At 44.0% G+C, this 26,111-nt stretch overlaps 1 protein-coding gene across 1 annotated transcript in view; it reads right to left on the bottom strand.

Annotated features, from left to right (window-relative positions):
• Positions 1 to 1,010: 1,010 nt before the first annotated feature.
• LOC310857227 (solute carrier family 45 member 3) overlaps positions 1,011 to 26,111 on the bottom strand; it is a 58,491-nt gene continuing 33,390 nt past the window's right edge. The window contains 6 exon segments of the mRNA XM_083762839.1: positions 1,011 to 1,374; positions 1,376 to 1,594; positions 4,520 to 4,785; positions 20,361 to 20,533; positions 21,778 to 22,058; positions 22,646 to 22,930. Of these exon segments, the coding sequence (XP_083618965.1) occupies positions 1,132 to 1,374; positions 1,376 to 1,594; positions 4,520 to 4,785; positions 20,361 to 20,533; positions 21,778 to 22,058; positions 22,646 to 22,930 (1,467 nt within the window). The 3' untranslated portion in view covers positions 1,011 to 1,131.

Here is a 26,111-nt window from a genome sequence, read left to right as displayed (position 1 = left end):
AATTAGCAAGACTGTGTTGAGCTTGTAGATCTACAAGCTCAACACGTGCCACATTTTCTGAGATTGTGGATCAGCTATTTTTTGGCACATTTTATGACAAAGTAGAGCATTCATTTACGAAATACGAATAAACAATAAAGGTTTTAAATAGGCAGATAGGACAACTTTCTACCCGACAGCAACAGAAAGCAACACCAGCGCACCGGTAACAACAACAACAACAACAATTGAAGGCATTGTGGGGAATCGTAGTGCATTGCATTGTGGGCTGAGTCGCGGTCCAAATGACAACCTGAACCGGAAAACCACCAAAAAATAAATCCAATAATTTCCGCGACTGGCGAGTCCGTGAACTCGCATATAAAGCGATACTAATATCACAGCATGGATATTAGTCTCGTCCATAGACATGTACAGTATAAAGGCTAGGTGTCTCAAGGCGGAGTCTCTGACGTAGTTCACCCGGCGGCCATCTTGCTTCGGGGCTACAGTACAGTATGTTCTATGGCAGCTCAAACAAAAACAGTCATAACTCCCTCAAAGCTTGACCGATTTACAAACGGGTTGGTGTATTACAAACGTCATCAACGGGGCTTAATTTAGTTCATCTTAACGTCGTATAAAAGCATATAAGTATGCGGACGTCTCTGACGATTATAACAAACCAAACCGAAAATCGGTTGAAAATGGAGTAAGTTATGGTTATTTAAAAGTACATCATGCCCCCATAGACACAATGTTATGCTGCCCCGAGGTAAGATGGCCGCCACGTAGCAACGTCGCTCTCCATTGGCCAGCAGCGCGGAGTGAGCCATCTAGCTTTCTTAGATATTTCTATGGTCTCGTCCCTCTCAGTATTAGATTTTCTCCCCCCCCCCCCGCAAATGTCCCGCCCCCTATTTGCATACTGGGGACCTGGTTGGTTACAGCCTGGTTCCAAGACGAATCTGGTTGGCTTATACCTCACCACATCGGCCGTGAAGGCCTCCCACAATTGAGAGGGGGGGGGGGCAGACTCAATCTGCCCATAGGGGGCGATGTTGCATTGCAAAAGGCAGATGAAGGCTGGGTCTGTGAGGCTATACACTCCACTTCCAAACTCGCCCAGCAGCAGCCTCTCTCTCTCTCTCTTCAGGTCCGCAGGTCCTTCTGGTCGAAGACGATCCGATTGGCCAGGAGGATGGCGACGGCGCCGAAGAAGGCGGAGCAGGCGATGTAGGCGGTGACGGACTGGGCCAGCTGGACGATCATGCCCATGAAGAGCGTGGGGAACACCTGGGAGAGGAGGAAGGTGCTGTCCAGGATGGCGAAGTCCAGGCCCACGCCGCGGCGCTCCAACTCCGCCGCCTCCTGCCCCCCCGCCCACCCCTCCTCCTCCTCCTCCCCCTCCCCCCCCCTCCTCCTCCGGGCCGGGCGGGGGGGCGTTGTAGTAGGCGTGGCCGTTGTTGGCGCCGCCGGCGGCCATCTTGTGGCTCAGCAGCGCGCCTTCCTCGACTGCCGCCGCCGACGCCTCCGGCGGCGTCGGAAGCAACGCGGAAGAGGAGGAGGAGGAGTTTTTATGTTTGCTCTTGCTTTTCCTTTTTGGCATAAACACCTGGAAGAGATGAATGAAGGGAATTAAAAAGGTTCCTTAGACCATTCTGACCTGAGATCAGATTCATACGAGGTTTCCACTGGGACACACACTGGTCTAGATTAACCCATTCTGACCTGAGATCAGATTCTAAAAAATGTCACAGTCGTTCTTCGATTTTTCAAAAAATAGCAGACCTACAAGCTCGTAGCGCGCCACTCGGTGGCGCGCTACGAGCTTGTAGATCTGCTGTTTTTCAATAGCTAAAGCACGACATGATGCCGACACCAAAATGGGTTCCCGTTCAGAATGGGTTAGACCAGCGTTGATTTCGTCGACTACTAAAACTAAGACGAAAGATGTTCGCCTTTTTCACCGACGAAAACTACAGGTACATGGAAACTAAATGAAAGGTAAGCCACGGTGACTAAAACTAAGACTAAACATATTGCCAATTTTGTTAACAAATGAAAACTGGACTAAAATGTTAGGGAAGGGACTCGTGGACAAGAGATCCAGTATTATGCAGGGCTGCACATAAGCGGTGCGCCAGTGCGCATGCGTCATCGAAATGCATTATGCGCTGTCAATCAAGCGCCGGGAAGCGCTTCTTGCGTACCAACCTATACTCTAAGGTACCAACAGCTGGGGCCGCCCGGAATGATTATTATGGCAGAATACTAGTACATTCTGTGGCGAGAGCATTTCCCACTGACTGCCACTCAAAGTAGCTACTATACTGGCCAATCACAGCACGTCTTGCACAAGTGCACTGGCCATTGTGGCTAATCACAGCGCGTCCTTAGTACTCAAACGAGGGAGGATTCCATGCTGCTCGCTTCTGGGAGGGAGGGAGGTTGACAGGAGGAGAGGAGTCAGTTTACTACTGAGAAAACCTGACACAAATGGTTCGGCTTCTCCGTACGGATGTGGAGCAAACAAAAAAGTTAAAGTTGTAAAAGGGCATGCTTTGGATGCTTTGCACACCGACTTTTTACGAGTACAGGTTTTGGGAGCAAAGCATTGCGGAGTGGGACTGCTGCTGCACAACATGAATTATTATCGCAAAGTCGGGTAGTGTACACTGTTTATTTTGCACAGAGGAGCCATGTGTGTCTGACTGTCTGACTCGGTGTTGACTGTGTACATCGCCTCGGCTAAAAACAAGAGGGAAGCCTGACGTATGCTTCGCCGTACGACGTGTCGTATGTTAAACAAATAGCTGATCTGCAAGCTCACATCGTGTCGCCTCCGCAACACGTTGTGAGCTAGTAGGCTATTTAAAATATATATATATATATATATTGCTTTGATGCTCATAGTATCCTTAGCCCATTCTGAACGGGAACCCATTTTGGTGTTAGCATCATGTTATGCTTTAGCTATTGAAAAATAGCAGATCTACAAGCTCATAGCGCGCCACCGAGTGGCGCGCTACGAGCTTGTAGGTCTGCTATTTTTGAAAAATCAAAGAACGACTGACATTTTTAGAATCTGATCTCAGGTCAGAATGGGTTCATCAGACCAGTGTGTGTCCAGTGGAAACCTCGTATGAATCTGATCTCAGGTCAGAATGGGTTAGGAAGTATTAAGAAGTTTGTATTAGAATATGCATATAGGGGCTGGAATACACATGGACCTATAGCTGCAATTTGCAACTCAACTAGATTATTTTACTCTAGTTGCAATACTCTCCATTGACGCCCCAGTCCCCACTTATCCAATAAATATCGTTTTGCTATAAGTTATTCACGCATCCCTCTTTTATCCATCCGGCGAGACGGGTCGCCGCATTTTTAGGAGCACCAAGTAACTCCTCCAGGTGCTCCTCTGAGTACTAGACCAAAATAAAGTTGTGTGCAGCCCTGAGTACAAGTCATTTTACACTTGGTTGCATGCTGAAAATACACGGTAGGGCTGTCCCCGACTAAGGATTTGTATAGTCGACTGATAGATGAATAAATTTGCTGTTTGCTGTTTTATTTATTTTTAAACATCGACTGAGAGGCTTGATTGAGCACAGCAGGTGAGATTGAGATTCTGGAGTCTATCAGGCCAGCGCACTGTGCGATTCAAGTCACAGGCAGTGGCACATTGCCACACAGGCAGACACACTCCACATGCACATTGGAGATTTGAACAGTCAGAATGTTCAAATGTGTTTATGTCCCCCACAGACCTAGTGGAATAATACAATATTTTTGTATATTTTTGTAAATATTGTATTTTTATTAGAGCTGGGACTCGATTAAAAAAATTAATCTAATTAATCAGAGGCTTTGCGATTAATTAATCTAGATTAATCGCATTTTAATCACATATCAATATTCAACCCGAGAACAGCGAGAAACCTTTTTTTTAATGTTTTTTGGTATCTCAGTGAATCAATGAATAGTGACTACAGGATACCACTCATTTTCAACATTTTACTGTCATTGATATACCTGTTGTGGAAATAATAATAAAAAGTCACCCCATTCTGTGTTGCCTAGAACTGGAGGTCTGCAAAAAAAATTAGTAACAGTAACAAGTACATCTCAGTGACATCACAAAGCTGTACTTACTTCATATTGTTACTGTTTTTTGTCAGACCTCCAGTTCTAGGCAACACAAAATGGGGTGACTTTTTATTATTTCCAGTTTTCAGTACTATAGAAAAGCGCCCAGTGAGAAATGTTCCGCGGTGAAAAAAAAGGTGCGATTAATTTATCTGTAGTTAATCGCGATACATTTTTCTGTAGTTAATTAATCTAAATTAATCGCAATTAGTCCCGGCCCTAATTTTTATATAAAATATTTTGGGGCAAACCCCCCCCCCCCCCCCCCCTTTTTATTTTATTTTGATGAACATCGACTAAGAGGTGGTCAGTCGACTGGGACCCGTTCCGATCGATTAGTCGACTATTCGACTAATGGAGGTCAGCCCTACAACACGGGTATACTGACCTCTTTGTGCTTGTGGTAGTGGCAGGTGAGCGTGTAGGGCAGCGTCTGCAGCGTGGCGTAGGCGTAGCCGGTGAGCGCCGCCATGGCGGTGACCAGCAGCACGCTGTTGGACAGGCAGATGACCAGCGACGACGCCGTGAAGGTCACCATGCTGCTCAGGTAGACGCGGCGGGAGCCGAAGCGCCCCACCAGGCGGCTCATGGCCAGCGAGAAGACTGTCGACGTGGCGCACTGCAGGAACAGGCCGAGGCTGCCCATGCGGATGCCTGTGTGAAAATATAACACGCAGGTTAGATTAGATCGAAACAGGCCCCGGGCTGCCCATACGGATGCCTGTAAAGAAATAACAGATTAGATTAGATTAGATTTAACCAGGGGGGCAGTGAGGCTGGATTTGTGTAAAGCCAGTAGGACATCCTGACTCCCTGGAAGTTCATATAATGGCCTGTTGTGGCGCTGTCATTGGGCCCAAAAAAGCTCCATAGAGGTCTATGTATTTTGGCCCAACTTCACCTAGACTGTATTACCTTAATAAACATGGTCATGAATACTTTCTGCTTCCAGTCACTAGTTTAAAGTCTCATGTCTCATGTCCAAACGGGGCCCAAACGGATCTAGAAAGATGGCGATTTACTGACAGGCTTCATCTTACGTCCATATCAGACCCGGAGGGAGAATGCTTTGTCCATATTGAGGACGATTCTAACAAAATGCCTTCTAAAATTCGGACAGTTTTCTGAAAAAAAAACCCCTATGTTTCTATGACAGTGGTGCTCAATATTTCATGTCAAGGACCCCGAAAAAAAATATCTGAAAATGTGTTGTTCCAGGGAACCCCCCAGAAGCAAAGATATGAGTTAAAAACGTTCACTGTGAAAGTATATATATATATATATATATATATATATATATATATATAAAGATTTGCGCCATATTTTCACGATTTTTCAAAAATAGCAGACCTACAAGCTCGTAGCGCGGCACTCGGTGGTGCGCTATGAGCTTGTAGATCTGCTATTTTTATAGCTAAATTATAACAATTAATATTATAACACCAAAAGGGGTTCCCACCCAAAATGGTTTAAACAGGCCCAGGCTGCCCATGCGGATGCCTGTAAAATAACGATTAGATTAAACACCTTAGACTGCAGTAAAAAGATACTGGTACGTTTGAGAAATCAATCTTTCCACAAACTAATGCTCGATAGTGCGCTCGATAAGAAACCGATAAAGCGTTATACACAGTCTGGATTTTCGGTGGTGAGGTGACCACCAAACTACAACATGATGTCACTGAGCCGCGGTGAAGAGCAAACCCACCGCTCCAGCCCTTCTCTGTTTTTACTCACCACCACTCAACGTTATTTAATTTGGTACCTCACCACCGACGATCCAGACCCAGAGCTTTAAGTGATAAAAGTAGTCGTTATCAATAAAAATCAACAAGCTCCGTCCCTACTTTCAACCGTAAGGTAAGTACGTAGTACATTTTACTTATAAAGCACCTTTCGAAACAATGTCACAAAGTGCTGTACAATGGACACAATATAAACAATCAAGACATAATAGTATAATGCAAAATACAGTACTCAAGGATTAAAACAAAACATAAAGATTCAAGAAACTCAGGTGGCAACAAGAGGGAAATGTTTACGAAGGTAAACCTTTCCCGATTACGAAGGTAATCGATTAATCGGATTATGACACTTATTTAGATATCACCTTAAAAATATATTTGATTGGCTGCTGATAGGCAACTATTCAAATAAAATACAAACACATTTTAAATTAATTAAAGCAACTCATGTGTCTTGAGACTTATTCTGACTGCATACATTTGATTAAAGAATAGCTACACATGTGTCAGTCTAGAAGGAACAGTACTCTTCTGAACTCAAATAGGTAATTTAAAAATAACTATTCAAGCCATATGTTTTGTTCTTGATACTATAATCGTTATGGGTCATATTTTGCTTTGCAGTCGCTACTGTGCAACTATTACCAGATTGTAAGGGAAGAGAGATGGATCACTCCTCTTTAGTTTAGTTACACTTAACACTGGAACAAATATGGTTACAAACTATGGTTAAGTTGGAAAACACCTATGATGAATTGAAAAAAAATCTCTAGTGATTAGTTGCAGATTCAAATCGATTACTAAATTGACAACTAATTGAATAATCTATTTGATTACGATTAATCAATGAATCGTGTGCAGCCCTAATTGAAACAGGGCTCCATCTCCCAGAGGCCTATAGTGCATTGAAACAGGGAAATACTCCATCTCCCAGAGGGACTGTACCCAGGTTCCCTCAGCCCTATGTTCCCTCAGCCCTATGTTCCCTCATTCCAAAACAGACCATAGCTATGTTCCCTCCAGTGGGGGCTGGTGGTGATTTGGGGTGGGGGGCTGTAAGGCATCAATTATACTATAATGCTACCCATAGTTCACCCTGCAGCAACAGCATCACATTGCAGATACCAAGTTACAGCAATGACACTATACTGGCGTATTTTAATATTCACTCTTTTAAATATATAGTGTCAGGATGACATGCCCATTAATATGTTGCAGGAGATTTGTGGTATCGAATGCGATATCGGTACCACATTTGTCATGGTATGTGTGAGTCAAGTCAACTGTATGACCACAGTGGAAAAGAACATGGCATGACATAATTGTTAACCCATTCTGACCTGAGATCAGATTCTAAAAATGTCTTCTACATCCTGACAGTTTTCCGAAAAAGCTATGTTTCTATGTCCGTCGTTCTTCGATTTTTCAAAAATAGCAGACCTACAAGCTTGTAGATCTGCTATTTTCCAATAGCTAAAGTATAACATAATGCTAACACCAAAAGGGGTTCCCGCCCAAAATGGGGCAGAACTGGACAAGTAAATAGTTATATTTTTTGTCAGTTGAGAGAAAGTGTTTCAAAGTGTCAAATTACAATTACAACTAAATCATAATAACACTCAACAAGCATAATTCATGGACACCCTTGATGCTCAGACCTCCTCCTCAGCTCTGATCAAGGTTGGGCACCCCAATCAAACTGCTATTGTGACACTGCATCCCTTTAAATCCTGACATGGCCTCATCATCATCATCATGTACTTAATTATCTGTTTCGAATCTCAGGTATGTTTCCATTGTCATCTGTATAGTTTTCTCCGTACAGTTCTGTACAGTACCCACCCTTTAATTGACACCACAACTATTTAAGCTACGTTGACAAACAAAAAACTAGTTTAGCTTGTATAACTTCCTGTCTCTTCATGTCCTCAAGTAACACTGTCCTAAATGGTAAATGGTGCATTTATATAGCGCCTTTATCCAAGGCGCTTTACATAGATTGTGCATTACATTCACCCATTCACCCACACATTCATACACCAATTGCGGCGGAAGCCATGCAAGGCACCAACCAGCACACCGGGAGCAATTTGGGGTTCAGTGTCTTGCCCAAGGACACTTCGACATGTAGACAGGAGGAGCCGGGATTCAAACCGCCGACCCATGGATCATTGGACGACCTGCTCTACCTCCTGAGCCACAGTCGTCCTCTGAAAGGACATCTGCAATAACCTAATATGAAGTATACTGTGCACCCATTCACCTTTGCAGCTAAGTGTCCCTTTCTCGGACTGCAACTGTAGCCTACTTACTGTATAACCCATTTATTGAAATCCCAAACATGGAATATACTTGGACCATGCATTATGCCACATATAATGGCTGTCTCAGGACGGCCACCTGCCAGTATACAGTGGATAACTTCCCAGTCTTGCTGGGTAAGTTAATTGGGTAACTATAGCTACTACTACTTGCTGACCCTGACGTCCCAATTTTGGGCATGCCATTATAGGCTAAGAAGAAAGGACAATTGCTGATCTACAAGGTCACAACATGCCGTAATGCGTTGTGAGCTTGTAGATCGGCTTTTCCCCAAAATAAGTTTTGATAAATGTGTAACGCAGTGGAATAGAGTAGACACTGTGGCACGTCCAGAGTCAATTAGTACTGTAGGCTATACATTTGTGTTCTGGTAATATCATTGGTCACTTGTTTTGCATGTCCGTGGCAAAAATAAAACATTAATGCAAATGTTGATCACATGCACAAGCTGGCATAGTGATGCCCCCGGGGGCAGGTAGCTGCTGTACTATCATGGTTATTGGTGGTGAAGGCAATACTAATAATGTTTGTCTGGATATATCAAAGTTTGTGTCGAGAATCACACAAGAATAGCATGCACTTTATGAACAAAATAACACCCCAACCAGACAAGGTATATTCAGTGATTTCACTTCATTCAAATATCACTTATGTTTTTTGCTTGGTTTTGTTGTGATAATCCTCCCTACTATAGAGTGTGCTGACCATATAAGGAGTTCCTCCATGTCCCCAGTTAACACCTGGGGGTCAAAAAACCTTGGGTTTCGTTTTTGGCTAGGTGGCAAAGCCTTCCGCCAATCATGATCGAGCGGGGGCGGGCCTTGGTGTGTGTGCTGTTGGCCTGCCGCGTGTCACCCCACTGTACTGTGCATGCATGTGCACATCTTGTTAACGGGACGGACCGTTTTTTTTTTCCAAATCACCCAAATCTCTGAATGCTCCTTTAATTAAAAGGTTTCATAATTTCAGTCTGTTTGAGGTGTAATGCAGCTTTAAGCAAAATAGCAGACAGTGGCACTGGTACATATCTGAACTCATCTTCTCCTCCTACAGTGCGTGTCAACCACATTAATCCCCATAGCCGACACTGGCATGGCCCTTCTCAGCGTTGATGTACTCATGCACTTTTGCCCAAGACAAATTTCCCCTCGTGGGACAATAAAGTATGTATCTCATCTCATCTCTCAAGACGATTTAGGCTGTAAAACACCCATTTTTACCTATTTTGTTTTTCTTGCAAATATTTGATGCTGCTGCTTTAGATTATACCAGCATATAAACACAGCAGAGGCCCTTCCAGGGACCACTCAAGGGTGCCACAGGCACACAGTTTCATTCCACTATGAATGGGCCTTTTCGCCATGACACAGGACGTGCCCTCTTGCCCGAGGGTATAAATGCACGTATACTTACCATGCCTTATATGCTCCAAGGGCTAACTGAGCGGACAGTCCTGGTCCACCTAAATGCTCCGGGGTACGCCCTATGCCCTATTAGGTACCAGGGTCAACTCACATACGTTACCCCAACCTAAAAGTCTATGTACGCGACCTGCCTCGTCTAGAGGCGACACCCAGGACTACAGTACGTGAGGCATAGCAAGTAGGGCTGTGAATCTTTGGGTGTCCCACATTTCGATTCGATTCCGATTCTTGGGGCGACGATTCAATTCAAATTCGGCATTTTTTTCCAGATTCAAAACGATTCTCTATTCAAAATGATTCTCGAGTCAATACATAGGATTTCATCACAATATATACTCCAGTCTTGAACTGAAGTGACTATAGAGCGTCGCAGTCCCGCGCCCTACCAGGGCCCAGGAAATGATTCTCCGTTCATTTTCCTCAAAGACATTTCAGAAAGTATTTATTTAAAGACGTTTACGCCGCGGACAAAGCCAACTCTTGTCTTGACAAATCATGACAACAAACAGCAGTTTTTGGGCCGAACAAATAATTAGAAAGAAAAACAAAACGGCAGGTTACAACACTTTTTTTGTTGTTTTTCTTCTTTGTAATTATTTGTTTGGTCCAAAATATTGTGTTTGTTGTCATGAGTTGTCACGACTCGAGTTGGCTTTGTCTGCGGCGTAACCGTCTTTAAATAAATACCTTTTGAAATGTCTATGGGGAAAATGCATTGGGAATCATTTCCTGGGCCTGGCGTCGTCATGAAAGGGGGTGGGACTGCGACGCTACAGTAACTTGAAAATGACTGAAGACATGATGTTTACTGTGATTAGGGTAAGCATACATTTCATATCACAAACACCATGTAGTGAAAACTCCTGTAACTGTAACCAGAACAAAATCTAAAAATAATAATAATAATAATAATAGCAAGCTCTGCCATGTCCAGGTTATAGAATCTTGCAAAAAGTTGACAGAGATGACCAACTTGCAACCGTACACACATGACACATCCTGTATCGAAACACCCTTGAATAGTGCCCAGGGTGCTGCCATACCCTGCTCTATAAGCAGGGTATGGCAGCATCCTGTATCCTCAGGCCTTCAGGAGGCTGAAACCCTGTACTGGCATAAGCCAGTTGGATGGCCTCCACAATCCACCGGTGAAAGCCGTACTTTAGTAATAGGGTTTCCTTTAGCTCCGGCACCCCATGTCACAAATACCATACCCTTCCTGAATGGAGATGTCTTGGTAATGTACAGTCTCAATATTCCATATCAGTGTGCTGTGAACAACAAGTGTGACTCAGCCTTTTTACACATTACCAAATTTAACCAGACAAGGAAGGTAAAAAAATATATATACAAGGAACACTGTAAAATTATACTCTGCTCAGATTAAAAGCACACCAGTGTGAACCAAGTGGTGCAACTCCCGTCGTCCAGCAGGTGGCAGCTATGTCACATACTTCTCTCTTTCCAATTTCACGCATGCGCACACCACTCATGCTCTCACAGGTCACAGGTACACACACACGTACACAGCTACATGGACATTGCAAGCTGGATGTAGAAGTGGTTGCACCACTTAAAAACCTATGGAAACAAACAAATACAAGTTCCTTTAAGGACAGTTCCGTGAGTGGTGATATTCTCTTGTTTAATAGGTTCTTTCCAGACCGTGCACCCGATAAAATGCTCAGAGACATTAAGATGAATTGCAGCCGGGGACTCCATCTCCCAGAGGTTTAGCGCAATGAAACAGGGATAGACTCCATCTCCCAGAGGTCTAGCGCATTGAAACGGGCATTGAGACTCCATCTACCAGAGGTCTATAGTGCATTGAAACGGGGATAGACTCCATCTCCCAGAGGTCTAGCGCATTGAAACGGGCATTGAGACTCCATCTCCCAGAGGTCTAGCGCATTAAAACGGGCATTGAGACTCCATCTCCCAGAGGTCTATAGTGCATTGAAACGGGGATAGACTCCATCTCCCAGAGGTCTATAGGGAATTGTAACAGGGATAGACTCCATCTCCCAGAGGTCTATAGTGCATTTAAACAGGGATAGACTCCATCTCCCAGAGGTCTATAGGGCATTGTAACGGGGATAGACTCCATCTCCCAGAGGTCTATAGTGCATTGAAACAGGGATAGACTCCATCTCCCAGATGTAGGGCATTGTAACGGGGATAGACTCCATCTCCCAGAGGTCTATAGTGCATTAAAACAGGGATAGACTCCATCTCCCAGATGTAGGGCATTGTAACGGGGATAGACTCCATCTCCCAGAGGTCTATAGTGCATTAAAACAGGGATAGACTCCATCTCCCAGATGTAGGGCATTGTAACGGGGATAGACTCCATCTCCCAGAGGTCTATAGTGCATTAAAACAGGGATAGACTCCATCTCCCAGATGTAGGGCATTGTAACAGGGATAGACTCCATCTCCCAGAGGTCTATAGTGCATTAAAACAGGGATAGACTCCTGCACCCTGGCTGATAATAACAATAAGCCTCTCTGACTTACTTACTGCCTCTTATTTGACAATTTGGCCAATGCATTTATAGTATAATTGATTACTTTTGATGCAGTAATGGTTTATTTCTTTCGGTATTAAAAAAGGTCTTAAAAGTCCTTTACATTGTCACTTTGTTGTCGACTTATTCTGCATGGTCGCTAATGGAATTATGATTAAAAAAAAAAAAAAAAAAAAAAAAAAATATATATATATATATATATATATATATATAGGGATGCACCGACATTGAAATTCTTGGCCGAAACCGAATACCGAATATAGGAAACAGTTGGCCGAAAACCGAATACCGAATATCCGAATATGATTAATATTATACATCTTTTTTCCTACCATTGCTGTCATGGCCGTACCTTAAAGCTACCTGATTTATTTAAAATAAATGATTATGGCAAAACTTAACTTAAATAATAATCACTATTATGGGTCCATAAAACATTTATTCAGCCCTTTTGAATGCATTCATTGCATACACTATTCGGTGATATATTTTCTGCCTATTCGGGCCGAAACCGAACATTTTCTGCGGCTGAATATTCGGGGCATCACTAGTTAAAATAGTATGTTTATACAGAGTAAGTACAGAATAAATAATCTCTCAATCACCGGGTAATGACTGTGACACAGTCCTGTATCTGAAAGGTCAGAAATGCAGTCCTTGCAACCACAATGTTTCCAGACAGACAGACAGTCTAGTCCAGAATGCCACTTAAGCACTATAAATACTTTGTTGTACAACAAATAGCAAAGATTGTTGACCTACAAGCTTGTAGATGTTTGGAAAATTTGAAAGATTTAGAAAGCTTTTGCCTATAATGCCATGTTGAAAGTGGTTATCACTTAACATACCTACACCCACACAGTATCATTGGTATGAAGTGTAACTGAATATCGCTGTTTTAGTATCCTCACTTAACCCATTAACCTGAGTTTGATTCTACAAATGTTATGTTATGTTTATGGCAAAACTTAAAGGTATATTCAGTGATTTCACTCAAAAAACCTTAGGTTTCGTTTTTGGCTGTGGGACCCAGCCTTTCGTCCAATCAGGATAGAGAGTCAAAAACGAAACCTAAGGTTTTTTGACCCCCAGGGGTTAACTGGGGACAGGGAGGAACTCCTTATATGGCCAGCACACTCTATAGTAGGGAGGATTATCACAACAAAACAAAAAAATAAGTGATATTTGAATTAAGTGAAATCACTGAATATACCTTTAACTTAAATACTATTATTATGGGTCCATAAAACATTTATTCTGCTCTTTTGAATGCATTCATTGCATACTCTATTCGGTGATATATTTTCTGCCTATTTGGGCCGAAACCGAATAGGCCGAAAATGCATTTTTAGCCATTTTCTGACGAATATTTTCTGCGGCCGAATATTCGGTGCATCACTAATATATATATATATATATATATATTACTTTAAGCAACAAGCTTAAAAAGGAGGGCGGGAGAGACGGCTTGCTCTCACGGAAAAAAACAATCCTTTTAATTGAAACCAAAGCCCCAGTGCATGCGTGCACGGGCGGTCGGCCTCCCTGCAGAACTGGACACCTGCATTTGTAGCGTTTTTTGGCAGTCTGGTTGTTGAGAGAATTATGGGTCGGGGCAGGGTTCACCGGCGGGCCGCTTCATCTCTCACGTGAACAGGAGGAGGATGGGGGGGGGGGGTCGTGTTACTGTTTGAGGGGAGAGAGGAACTGTGCCCATCTCTGCAAACATTGCAGCAGACCATGAATGAACGAAGCACGTCACCTCTGGAGTGTTGATGTTGGAGACAGCAAAGTCTGATATCTTTTTTTTTTTAGTCGTAGTCTTTTGAATGACTAAAAAAATCTAGAAATGTATTTTTGGCGGGTCGCGATGGCTTTGAAATGCCCAATTTATACTCGGGCTGTGTGCGGAAAATAGCCGATCTACAAGCTCGTTGTGATCTTGTAGATCGGCTATTTTCGGAGTGTGACACCTAACACGTAATGAACCATAGAATGACTTGACTAGTTCTACTGGATCTCTTCTACACTAGTGCACTCCCTAACATTTTAGTCTGGTTTTTTGTTGACGAAGTTGTCAACATATTTAGCGTTAGCCATCATAGCTTAGTTCTTATTTAGTGAACTGTCCAAAAGTGTTTCCTTTCAGGAACCACGTTTCAAGCTTGTAGATCTGCTACTTTAGATTTTCTTTTGTGAGCTTGTAGATCAGGTATTCTCAAAATATTGTTATAACATATTCTACCACAGGTCGTTTCGAGGAAGCAATCTGATTGGTTGAAACAGGCTTCTAGCCGGTGGTTAAACAATTAAGAACTGTTCACCACCTAATCAAAACAAATAATTCAGCCGCTCTGTTCTCCCAGAGCGCTAGCAAACTCGGTGGCTAGGCTAGCTAGTTTCTTGGGACAATTGTGGTCAAAGTGGCTACATCTGTCATTAAAAATATATATTCTTTCAGCGATTTTCTTAGTTTTTTACTGTGGTAGAATTGCAATATTACACTCGAGGGTGTGGGTTAACGTGATTATTGCCACTTCAGTGATGCTTGCGGAACTCGACTCCGTCTCGTTCCTGACCGCATCCCTGCCGTGGGAATAATCACGTTAACTCACACCCTCTCGCGTAATATTGCTTAATTGAACTGCGTACTGAGCACTTTTAGTTTTGGTACTTTAAGTGCACATTTTTTAATTTTTACTGTATTTCTACATTGTGGCACTGACACTTTTACTGACATAAGAAACAAGTATTTGGAATTTATCTTAATTTTTTTTTTGGTTTTCTGAGCTCAATTGCACCAACAAAAAAAAACCTGAACTTTTAACATTCAGTAGATTTTCTGTGGTCTGGGGTTTTTCTGGCTCAAACAAGTGCTCTGATTCTCCAGCTGTTTGTTGATGTCACAGCCTGCAAATCCCACATATGTCAATGGGATTTGCCAGCAGATGTCACTGTTTTCACTGTGTTGCCTTGCAGCTCAAAAGGCGTCCAAACCCCAGAGAAAACTCCAGACCACAGAAAATCCACTGAATGTTCCAAAGTTCAGGGTTTTTTTGGGGTGTAATTGAGGTCATAATACCTAAAAGAAAAACGAAAAATAAATTAAAATTAATGTCGTGAGACGTATATATAGGCTACAACATGTGAGGAATTCTTCCATCATCTGAATGGTGAAACTCAAGTCCATGTTGCATTGTGGGAGCACATAACATTGATTCTTCTCCTCGTGTCTATTTGTAGCAATGCAACAAATGCATATTTATCATGGATGGATAGATGGCCAGATTAACCACATGGACCCTAACGTTCCTATTCTGGGAGCTGTCCTAGAAGTGGACTCGTAATATGCCGTAGTATGTCGTAGTAAATCAGTGTCATACCTATTTCAAAGGGAATCTGGAGACTTGACATTCAGAAATTGGGACTTATGGTTAAAATAAGAACATTCTAATGGCTTGTACAAAAAACAAAATTGAGAATTTGCCACGGACCAACTTGTCCGTGCGGACATGGGCTATATCGATGACCCCTGGTTAAAAAAAAACGTGACCCGTGAGTGGCTGTGAGCGTGACGGTGTAATGGCGCCGCATAGACCGTAGGTGGTGCAATGACAGCGTAATGAGATTAAACGGTTCCGTCGACCTGACCTGAATGAACATGCTCTTTGTGTACGGATGTCTTGACATTCATTCTTTGTGAGTGTGGCATTCCTCGTGGCGAGAGAGAGAGAGAGGGGAGATAGAGAGAGAGAGAGAGAGAGGGGGGGGTGAGAGATTGAGAGAATGCTGAGAGAGTGAGGTAACAGAGGAATGGAGGGAAAAGAAGAGGACAGGGTGGAGAGAGAGAGAGAGAGAGAGAGAGAGAGAGAGAGAGAGAGAGAGAGAGAGAGAGAGAGAGAGAGAGAGAGAGAGAGAGAGAGAGAGAGAGAGAGTGCTGAATCAAGGAGGGTAAAGAATGTGTGTTAAAGAAAGCAGGAGAAAAACAGAAAACACCGTAGGCCAGAGAGAAGCCGCCTCAAGCCCGACGACGTCTGATCCTAGACCAGTGGTTCATGTCAAAGCACCCCCAGATTAACATGTACTCGAACCACGGACCCCCCCCCCCCCCCCCCCCAATCTGGAAATATTTTGTGCCAAGGAACAATTACAGGCATCGCAATTGGCAACCGAGATTGGCCGCTTCGATATTCGAGGACAACGTTTGAGGAATTTTAGACAGTAGAGGACAGACCCTACACTACAGTCTATAGCTGAGTGAAATGTACTCACAACACAATGCACTCAACCGAATTCACGACATTCAGCTAAAGAAAGAAAACAAAAAATAGGACTACTATATACAATTTAACCCATTTAGACACGATGACGATTCTACAAATGTCTTCTAAATTGTAAAAGTTTCCAGTGGTGCTCACCTTTTTCATGTCAAGGACCCCCAGAATCATCTGTATTTGGCCACGGATCCCCCCCCCCCCCCCCCCCCCCCAAGAAGCAAAGATGTGAGTTCGCTCTGAAAGAATGTATTCAAAAAATGTGCACCACATTTTCAAAAAAAAAAAAAAAAAAAAGCAGATCTACAAGCTCGGATCTGCTATTTTTCAACAGCTTTAAAGCATTTATGATGATTAAAACACCAAAAGGGGTTCCCGCCCAGAATGGGTTAAGTCGATGTAGGCATAGCAGATTCCAGAGTGACTTACTAATAAGTCATTATCGTATCGTGATACGTACAGTATCTGTGAGATGGAGGATGACTGATTTAAGCACTCACACCTGGCACCTGTCAAACTAGAACTGGGTGTGGCTGCATGCACACCGGTTGTGCATGGACTTGATCAAAGGCACAACAGGATGAATCAGTCATCTCCACAAACACTCAAGAGAGAGCCTATAGCTGTCCGGACAGTGGAGAGCCATCTGCTTTCCTGTGTAAAGTAATATTATTGTGAATTATTCCTTGAACAGAGAGAAATAAACTACCGGTACTAGCTTCCCTGTGTTGTGTCCTTCCTTTGCCCATGGGTGGTGACTATAGTCGGTCACAGTATCGCTGGTTAAATGTATCGTTACGTCCCTCGTAGGTATACCCTCACAAAAGGAAAGTGCACAGGTGAAAGGAGTTGGCCTCATTACCATTAGGCCCACTGGCAGAGCCTGGCCCAGGTGAAAGGAGTTGGCCTCATTAGGCCCACTGGCAGAGCCTGGCCCAGGTGAAAGGAGTTGGCCTCATTAGGCCCACTGGCAGAGCCTGGCCCAGGTGAAAGGAGTTGGACTCATTAGGCCTACTGGGAGAGCCTGGCCCAGGTGAAAGGAGTTGGCCTCATTAGGCCCACTGGCAGAGCCAGGCCCAGGTGAAAGGAGTTGGCCTCATTAGGCCTACTGGCAGAGCCTGGCCCAGGTGAAAGAAGTTGGCCTCATTAGGCCCACTGGCAGAGCCTGGCCCAGGTGAAAGGAGTTGGCCTCATTAGGCCCACTGGCAGAGCCTGGCCCAGGTGAAAGGAGTTGGCCTCATTAGGCCCACTGGCAGAGCCTGGCTCTGGTGAAACCACTCCCCCTGCTGGACAACATTTGCATTCTGCCAGCTGGGTGAGTCTGGGAACTCTCAGGCAGAGACGATGTACTCCGGTCCAATTCTGGCCGGAGCGATATGCGGCTGTATGCGGCCGCTAGAGGAGCGATATGCGGCTGTATGCGGCCGCTAGAGGAGCGATATGCGGCTGTATGCGGCCGCTAGAGGAGCGATATGAGGCTGTATGCGGCCGCTAGAGGAGCGATATGCGGCTGTATGCGGCCGCTAGAGGAGCGATATGAGGCTGTATGCGGCCGCTAGAGGAGCGATATGAGGCTGTATGCGGCCGCTAGAGGAGCGATATGCGGCTGTATGCGGCCGCTAGAGGAGCGATATGCGGCTGTAGGAGGCCGCTAGAGGAGCGATATGCGGCTGTAGGAGGCCGCTAGAGGAGCGATATGCGGCTGTAGGAGGCCGCTAGAGGCGGGATCAACGCAAGACTCATGACATATTGAATGTAAACAAGTGTATAATGCTTTTATAGTGTCGTCCACTCACAGTTAACAGCTTTTGTATTGAGTTGGGCTTGAAATGTACTGTAATTCCGCAAACTGGTAATCAATCAATGCCCAAGATGTCATGGAGTCTTGGGGCCAATTCATACTCCTATTTTACCACTGTCGTGAGAAATTCCCCCCCCCCCCCCCCCGAAACTCAAATGACGTCACATTGTGCCGAAAATAGGAGTATGAAGCGCGCCTTGGATGAACTTTGTTCATTGTCACGCTAATGACAGGCTCTGGGGTGCCACATATATACACCAAACCAGAAAATTCACTGCACTTACTGGTAGACATTCAGCCTCACCCAACTCTTTTGTTTCTGATCTTTCTGATGGTATAAACGGATCGTTGACACCCAGTCCCGTTCAGGTGTGCGGTTAGGCTCAGGGATCAGGGCTATAGGCACATTTGTGTCAAACTGTTGTGACACTGCATTCCTTTAACCCATTTTGGACTGAGGTCGATTAAAAAAAAGGCTTCTATCTAATCCTAACATTTTTCTGAAAAACCCCATGTTTCTATGTCAGTGGTGCTCAACCTTTTTCATGTCAAGGACCCCCAGAATTATCTCTATTGGGCCACGGGGACCCCCATATCAAAATGTGTAGTTCCAGGGACCCCCCAGAAGCCAATATTTTAGTTAAAAATGTTGAAATATATATTCAAAGATTTGCACCACATTTTTACGACTTTTCAAAAATAGCAGACTTACAAACTTGTAGTGCGCCACTCGGTGGCGCGCTATGAGCTTGTAGATCTGCTATTTTTCAATAGCTTAAAGCATGACATAATGCTATAAACACCAAGAGGGGTTCCCGCCCAAAATGGGATAAATCATGCCATGCCCTTCATTAAATCACGCATACTGTACACCTGCTTGTACAATACATAATTATCTTGTTTTGACTCTCAGGTATTCTTCCATCGTTTGCATACTTTCTCATCAACGTAAGACTACAGCAACACACCTTAATAATGGAAACTATTTAAGCTACGTTGGCAAACAAAAAAACTAGTTTAGCTTGTAGAACTTCTGTCTCCTTCTGTCTCCTCTAACAATGTCCTCTGAGAAGCCATCTATCTATCTACCGTAATAACCTAATGTGAAGTATGATGTGCACCCATTCACCTCAGTATAGTGGCCCTTTCTCTCCTGCAACTGTACTGATAAAAGACCCAATTATTGAAATCCCCAAACATGGAACATGCATAACGCCTGTCTCAGGACTGACACCTGCCAGTATAGTATATAGTGGATAACTTCCCAGTCTCACTGGCTAACTATAGCTAAACACTTTAACCCTTAATGAACCCTATAATGTCATTAATTATAGGCTAAAAAGAAAAGAGAAAATTGCTGATCTACAAGCTCACAACATGCCATGATGTGTTGTGTTGTGAGCTTGTAGATCCGGCTTGTTTTAAAATGTGTAGCACAGTGGAATAAGAGTAGACACTATCGCATCAAGAGTCCATTAGTACTGCGCCGGGATTCCTTCAAAATAGAAGCTCTGGGGTGCCGGGGAAGACATGGCCGCTTTTACTCTGTAAAGCCCCTCAAGAGTTATTAACGTTTTAATATTTTTGGTCTCGTCGGCTAAACGGGGGGGGGGGGTGGGGGGGGGGGGGTAGGTCATTTTCGATGACGTCTCACTGTTACGCAACATCGATTATTGTACAACAGGTGCTCCTAGGCTGTGGAGCGATGCGATCGGTTGTGATATCAATAATCTTCGTCTTTTGGATGAAACGTCGTCCTGGGCGCTGGGGTGTTAACCCATTTACACCTGAGATCGATTCTACGAATGCCTTCTAAATCCTGACAGTTTTCTGGAAAAACCTCTGTTTCTATATCAGTGGTTCTCAAACATGTTCATGTCAAGGACGCCCAAGATTATATGTAATTGGCCGCCGACACCCCGTCTGAAAATATGTTGTTCCAGTGACCACCCAGAAGCAAAGATATATATCGCTCTGAAAGAATATATATTCAAACATTTGGGCCACATTTTCACGATTTTTCAATAGCTAAAGTACCACATAATGGTTAAAACACAAAAAGGGGTTCCCGCCCCAAAATGGGTTAAAGACGTGCTAAAGCTGCCTTACAGCATCGAAGCCGCTGAGCGCCTCACCTTCGTCGTATCTCTGTCGGGACGCGCTCCCCGGCGAGGCACTGGGCACGCCCCCGTAGAGCCCCTCCCCCACAAAGTCTGTGTAGAACAGCATGAATGACATGACGGCCATCCAGCTGCACAGCTGGGCCACGCACAGCTGGCGCATCACCCGGGGAACGTGGCAGTAGCACCTGGACACACAGAGACAACAACAACAACATCACCATGGGGAACGTAGCACGTAGCAGTACTTTGTGGGAACTTCAAGTTGGTTAGATTTCCGGCTCGAAGGACCACCACAATGTTGTATTGAGACTGAGGGAAACCAAATCCTGGGAACGTGGCAGTAGCACCTGATGGAGACACACAGACAGGTTCTGATCCACAATTACAATTATTTTCATCATTCGTCATTTTGAAATTATCTGAATCGGATCGAAATAAAATACAAAACGTGATAGGGAGTCAGGGACATCCCTAGTATCAATATTATATCCATATCATGATATTAGACTATAGATATTGTCTGTGATTTGGGATATTGTACCGTTGTGATGTGGCATAAATGTTCTAGAAAAATCTGGATCGGCAGATGCTCAAAATCAAATGATCGGGACCAAAAAAAACGTGATCTCAAACATATATTCTGAACAATTTACGATGCTCGTTATCGACTCAGGGTGCTAAACAGTTGGACGTTTCAGTTCTGAAATGGTTGAAACAGATGTATCTATAGATATAAGATGTATAGATAGACAATGTCAGAAGTATTGTCATTCTTTTGGGGTCACGGCTCTGTCCGTCCGGGCCGCGGCGTCGACTCAATCTCACTGGTTTCTCGAACATACTGTAACATGTGTGTGCATGTGTGTATATAGCAGGCGTCATAGGTCATATACACCTGTATATAGCAGGGGTCATAGGTCATATACACCTGTATATAGCAGGGGTCATAGGTCATATACACCTGTATATAGCAGGGGTCATAGGTCATATACACCTGTATATAGCAGGGGTCATAGGTCATATACACCTGTATATAGCAGGGGTCTTAGGTCATATACACCTGTATATAGCAGGGGTCATAGGTCATATATATACCTGTATATAGCAGGGGTCATGGGTCATACATACCTGTATATAGCAGGGGTCATGGGTCATACATACCTGTATATAGCAGGGGTCATAGGTCATATATACCTGTATATAGCAGGGGTCTTAGGTCATATATACCTGTATATAGCAGGGGTCTTAGGTCATATATACCTGTATATAGCAGGGGTCATAGGTCATATATACCTGTATATAGCAGGGGTCTTAGGTCATATATACCTGTATATAGCAGGGGTCATAGGTCATATATATATAACTGTATAAAGCAGGGGTCATGGGTCATACATACCTGTATATAGCAGGGGTCATGGGTCATACATACCTGTATATAGCAGGGGTCATGGCCCAGCAGGTCCTCAGCAGACACAGCAGGGGGCCGGCCCTCAGCAGCCTCAGCTTGCACTTCAGCAGGTAGCAGCAGGAGCGGGGGAGGGGCAGGGCCACGCCGCAGCGCCCCCCCATTGCCCCTCCCCCCTCCAGAGAGCTTCCCACCCCGCCCCCCGCCAGCCCCCCCCCGGACGCCAGCAGAGACCCCCCGCCTCCCCCTCCCCCTGGCCCGCCCGCTGCCATGGGGCCGCCGCTGCGTGCCGGCTCCTCCGACACCTGGAGACGGAACGGAAGACACGACAGTATTTAGACGTAGAATAGACATTTGCAATGAATGCCAGTGTTGTTTTTGACGGTCGAACAACGGTCGAACAATACCACTTCTAAACTAAAGCCTGTACCCGTTCAATTTATATACCTTTATTGAAAGGATAAGCCCCTTGAGATGTCGCATCTCATTTTAGAGGGGGTCCTCAGCACAGATACATTGTACAATACAGTTCACAAAGCAATACAACAGTACAACCATACACACAGAAAGGACAAAACAAAACAAGACAAAACAAAAGCTCTCCCAAAGATAGCTCCCACCCCACTGTTTCAACCCTAAATAGCAGAGTTCATATGGGGGAAAATATATACCCTTTGCACAATAAGACCATGTTATTAGGCAAAAAAACTAAACAAAAGCAAACAAGCAATACCAGCATGCATAATGTGATAATAATGAACAGCAGCATCGAGCCTGCTGCATAATAATGACTTAAAAAAAAGACAAACTAGTGACGGTAACTTAGTTACATGTTCTCAGTAATGAGACCTGGTAAGAATGAGTGCGTTCATTCATGAATCCATGGCTATACCTTCATGGTGACGAGGACGCTGGAGACGAAGATGAGGATGAGGATGGAGAACAGGCACTCGGCCTGGCCTCCCAGGTAGACGGACAGCAGGCCGCCCCTCCAGTCCAGCGCCGGCAGCAGGTAGCCCACGCAGCCGCCCAGGCTCACCATGAAGCTGAACATGGCGAAGGCCTGGCCACAGTCGTCCTGGTCTTTGTACAGGTCAGAGAGCAGCGCCTCCAGCGGAGTGAAGCACACCTGGCCGCAGAAGTCCAGCAGCCCCACCCCCAGGATGAGGAAGAACACCTAACACACACACACACACACACACACACACACACACACACACACACACACACACACACACACACACACACACACACACACACACACACACACACACACACACACACACACAGCGCCTTTAGATTTCCGGCTCGAAGGACCACCACAATGTTGTTATTGAGACTGAGGAAGAACACATGGAGACAACCACAGAACCCTAACCCACAAGATGAGGAAGAACACCTAGAGACGATGACACAGTTAAGATTCGACGGGCAGCTATAAGCAGAGGAAGGAGAAGGTCCCAGGTTCGATTCCCCCGGCCCCCCCGGCACAAGGGTGCAAGGATTACTCTCAATGTAGAGCTGTTGAACACTTATTTTAAAGGAGAATTCCATACTAAAATACTTTCTTACCTTTCTTTGTAGTTGTTACGTCCCCATCAAAGAGGTCCAGGTGTTATTTTGTGCAAAAGCTCCTTATTGGCTATTTCCCCTACCATAAACCCTAAATGAATTGCATTGAATTGAATGGGATGTATGGGGTGTTGTGCTAATTTGCTTATTTCCATCGAAATAAGTAGTAAAGTGTGCCGCTTGGGTTATTATTTACATTATGAAGAGAGGATATATATTTTTTTGTTTTAATTTTGAGCGATGGAAATAAGCAAATTAGCACAACACCCCATACATCCCATTCAATTCAATGCAATTCATTTAGGGCTTATGGTAGGGGAAATACCCAATAAGGAGCTTTTGCACAAAATAACACCTGGACCTCTTTGATGGGGACGTAACAACTACAAAGAAAGCCTTTTAGTATAGAATTCTCCTTTAACACAAAAAAACAACAGCACTCCCCTTTAAAGTCCTTCAAAGTCTTCACTACATTATTACTACGTTATTTTTCATTAATTTGTTTAATTCGTTTTTGAAAAAGGAAAAATAAATAAAACATCTCCTGCACACACCAAATGCAGTTGAACGGTTTATTAATAGGAGAACACAATGTTTTGGTCTATATAACCCTAACCCATAATTGTTTTATTATTTCCACAGAACAACTCGATGTCATATCAATGGCATTGTTCAATGTCGAAAATGAGTTGCATTCCTCTTGAACTCTAATAACCCAGAGATTAAAATAGGGTGCATTTAGCATTCCAAAACGCAGTTTATAGTTGAGGGACGCAATAAAACAACGACCTCTGCATCCACGGGATGCACTACTGTATTGTTTTTCATTCCAGTTTGTTGCTCCAGTTCATTTTGCTAGCTTTAGTTATAATAATCATTTCTTCTTCTGTTTTCTACATGAATATAACCACATTATAACCATATAAAATTAAATGTTTGCAATTTGTAAAAAAAAAAAAAAAAAGCAAAATATGAATCCTAACGTCGTTGAAGTGGGACTCATAAAATGTTCCTGCATGGGACTCATCTAAAAGACCATCCCTGCATCCCGGGACTCATTCCATTGAAAACCTATTTACAACCATATTATAACCACGGCCTGGACAGACAGGGGTGTACACAGCAGCTGCTTGGTGCAGCCACAGTATTACATTCCCCCACAGGGGTCTTCCCTATGTTCCCCAGGTTCTATGTTCCCCACTTACCATAGGGTTTAGCGTTAGGTTTCTGGTTTAAGGACTCCAGTGTTTTGTACTATACAATTGTATACTTAAGTACAGAACAAAGAATGTTTGTTTTTGACATCTTTGTTGAAGAGTCTGAGCAATTATGTTTTAGTTTATTTCATGCCAGTGTTATTTTTTAGTTGGCTAAGACTAGATAGTTTAAGTAGCCTATAGGCAGGCCGAAAGTTCAATGGATTGTTCAAAGACTGAGCTTAAAGCAGAATGTTCTACTAAAAGACTAAGTTGCTAAAATACTTTTAGTCTTACTAGAATTACAAAAATTACTAGGTTAAGTTTCTGGTTTAGGTTTAGGTTTATTCTAAGTGGGGAACATAGAACCTGGGGAACATCCCCATCCACATCCACAGATCGCATCACCATACATAGTATTGCACACATCAGTGGTTCCCAAGCTGTTTCGCGTCAAGGACCCCCACATTGACACTGCTTTGCCCGCGGACCCCCAATTTGAAAAGATATGCCCAGGGACCCCCATGAGAGAAGATTTGTACGGCTCTAGCAGTGATTCTCAACCCGTTTAATTTCAAGGACCCCCCAGTTTGACGTGCATTAGTCTACGGACCCCCAATTTAATGGCATTTCTATCTATATGAGACCCCAATTTATATTGAAAAAAAAACAATGATAATTTAACTCTGAGAATGTACAAATGGAACCAAACGGATCTGTTAGGGTCCATTTGTTTCCCCACAAATGGAACCAAACGGATCTGCTAGGGTCCATTTGTACATTCTCAGAGTTAAGGTGGTTGCACACTGGACGCGTTTTTCAGAAAACCGATGGAGAAACGCAGCTAAAAATCCAAAGTCCAGTGTCCAGTGTGCAGGGACCTTTACAGGCCCGTAAGGGTCCATTTGGTTCCAAACATTCAGCTGGGGGACCCACTGGGACTCCCTCAAGGACCCCTGGAGCGTCCCCGGACGCCAACTTTGGGAACCACTTGCATACATCCACAGAACGGATCACCATACATACACAGATCACATCACCACAGTGTCATATGACTCTCATATCAGCCTGCCTCGCCAAAAGAGCCTGGAGGAGGAAGAAGATCAGCGCTTTGGCACGGCCGACGGGACACTTTATACGCAACACCAGTCGCCATGCGGTCCTCAGTCCCTCCCCAACAGACCACCAGTTGGTAGCGATACGTCAAACTAGACAAATTAGAAGACCCCCTTCCTGTCCTCACACTATGAATCACTCAAGACACTTCGGGCTCCATTTTCGTCACCGCTAAACCCCTTATCCCTAAACTTCTGTGCCTTTTTTTTTACTATTTTGAAAAACATTTTTTAATAGTTCAACTAGCCAATCTACAGTGACATGTTGTGAGCTTGTAGACTGGCCATTTTAACTATTCAAAAATGTTTAGCAAAATAGTAAAAAAAAGGCAAAGACGTTTAGGGATAAGGGGTTTAGGGATAAGGGGTTTATCGGTGACGAAAATGGAGCCCGAAGTGTCTAAAATGTAATATTGTTCCCTATCCCATTTTGGGACGGGAACCCCTTTTTGGTGTTATTATGTTTACTTTAGCT

This window comes from Protomyctophum parallelum (assembly GCF_964188405.1).
Source record: "Protomyctophum parallelum genome assembly, chromosome: 4".
NCBI classification, from domain to species: domain Eukaryota; kingdom Metazoa; phylum Chordata; class Actinopteri; order Myctophiformes; family Myctophidae; genus Protomyctophum; species Protomyctophum parallelum.
The sequence above is the reverse complement of the archived record's forward strand: the minus strand, read 5'-3'. Positions and strand labels throughout refer to the sequence as shown.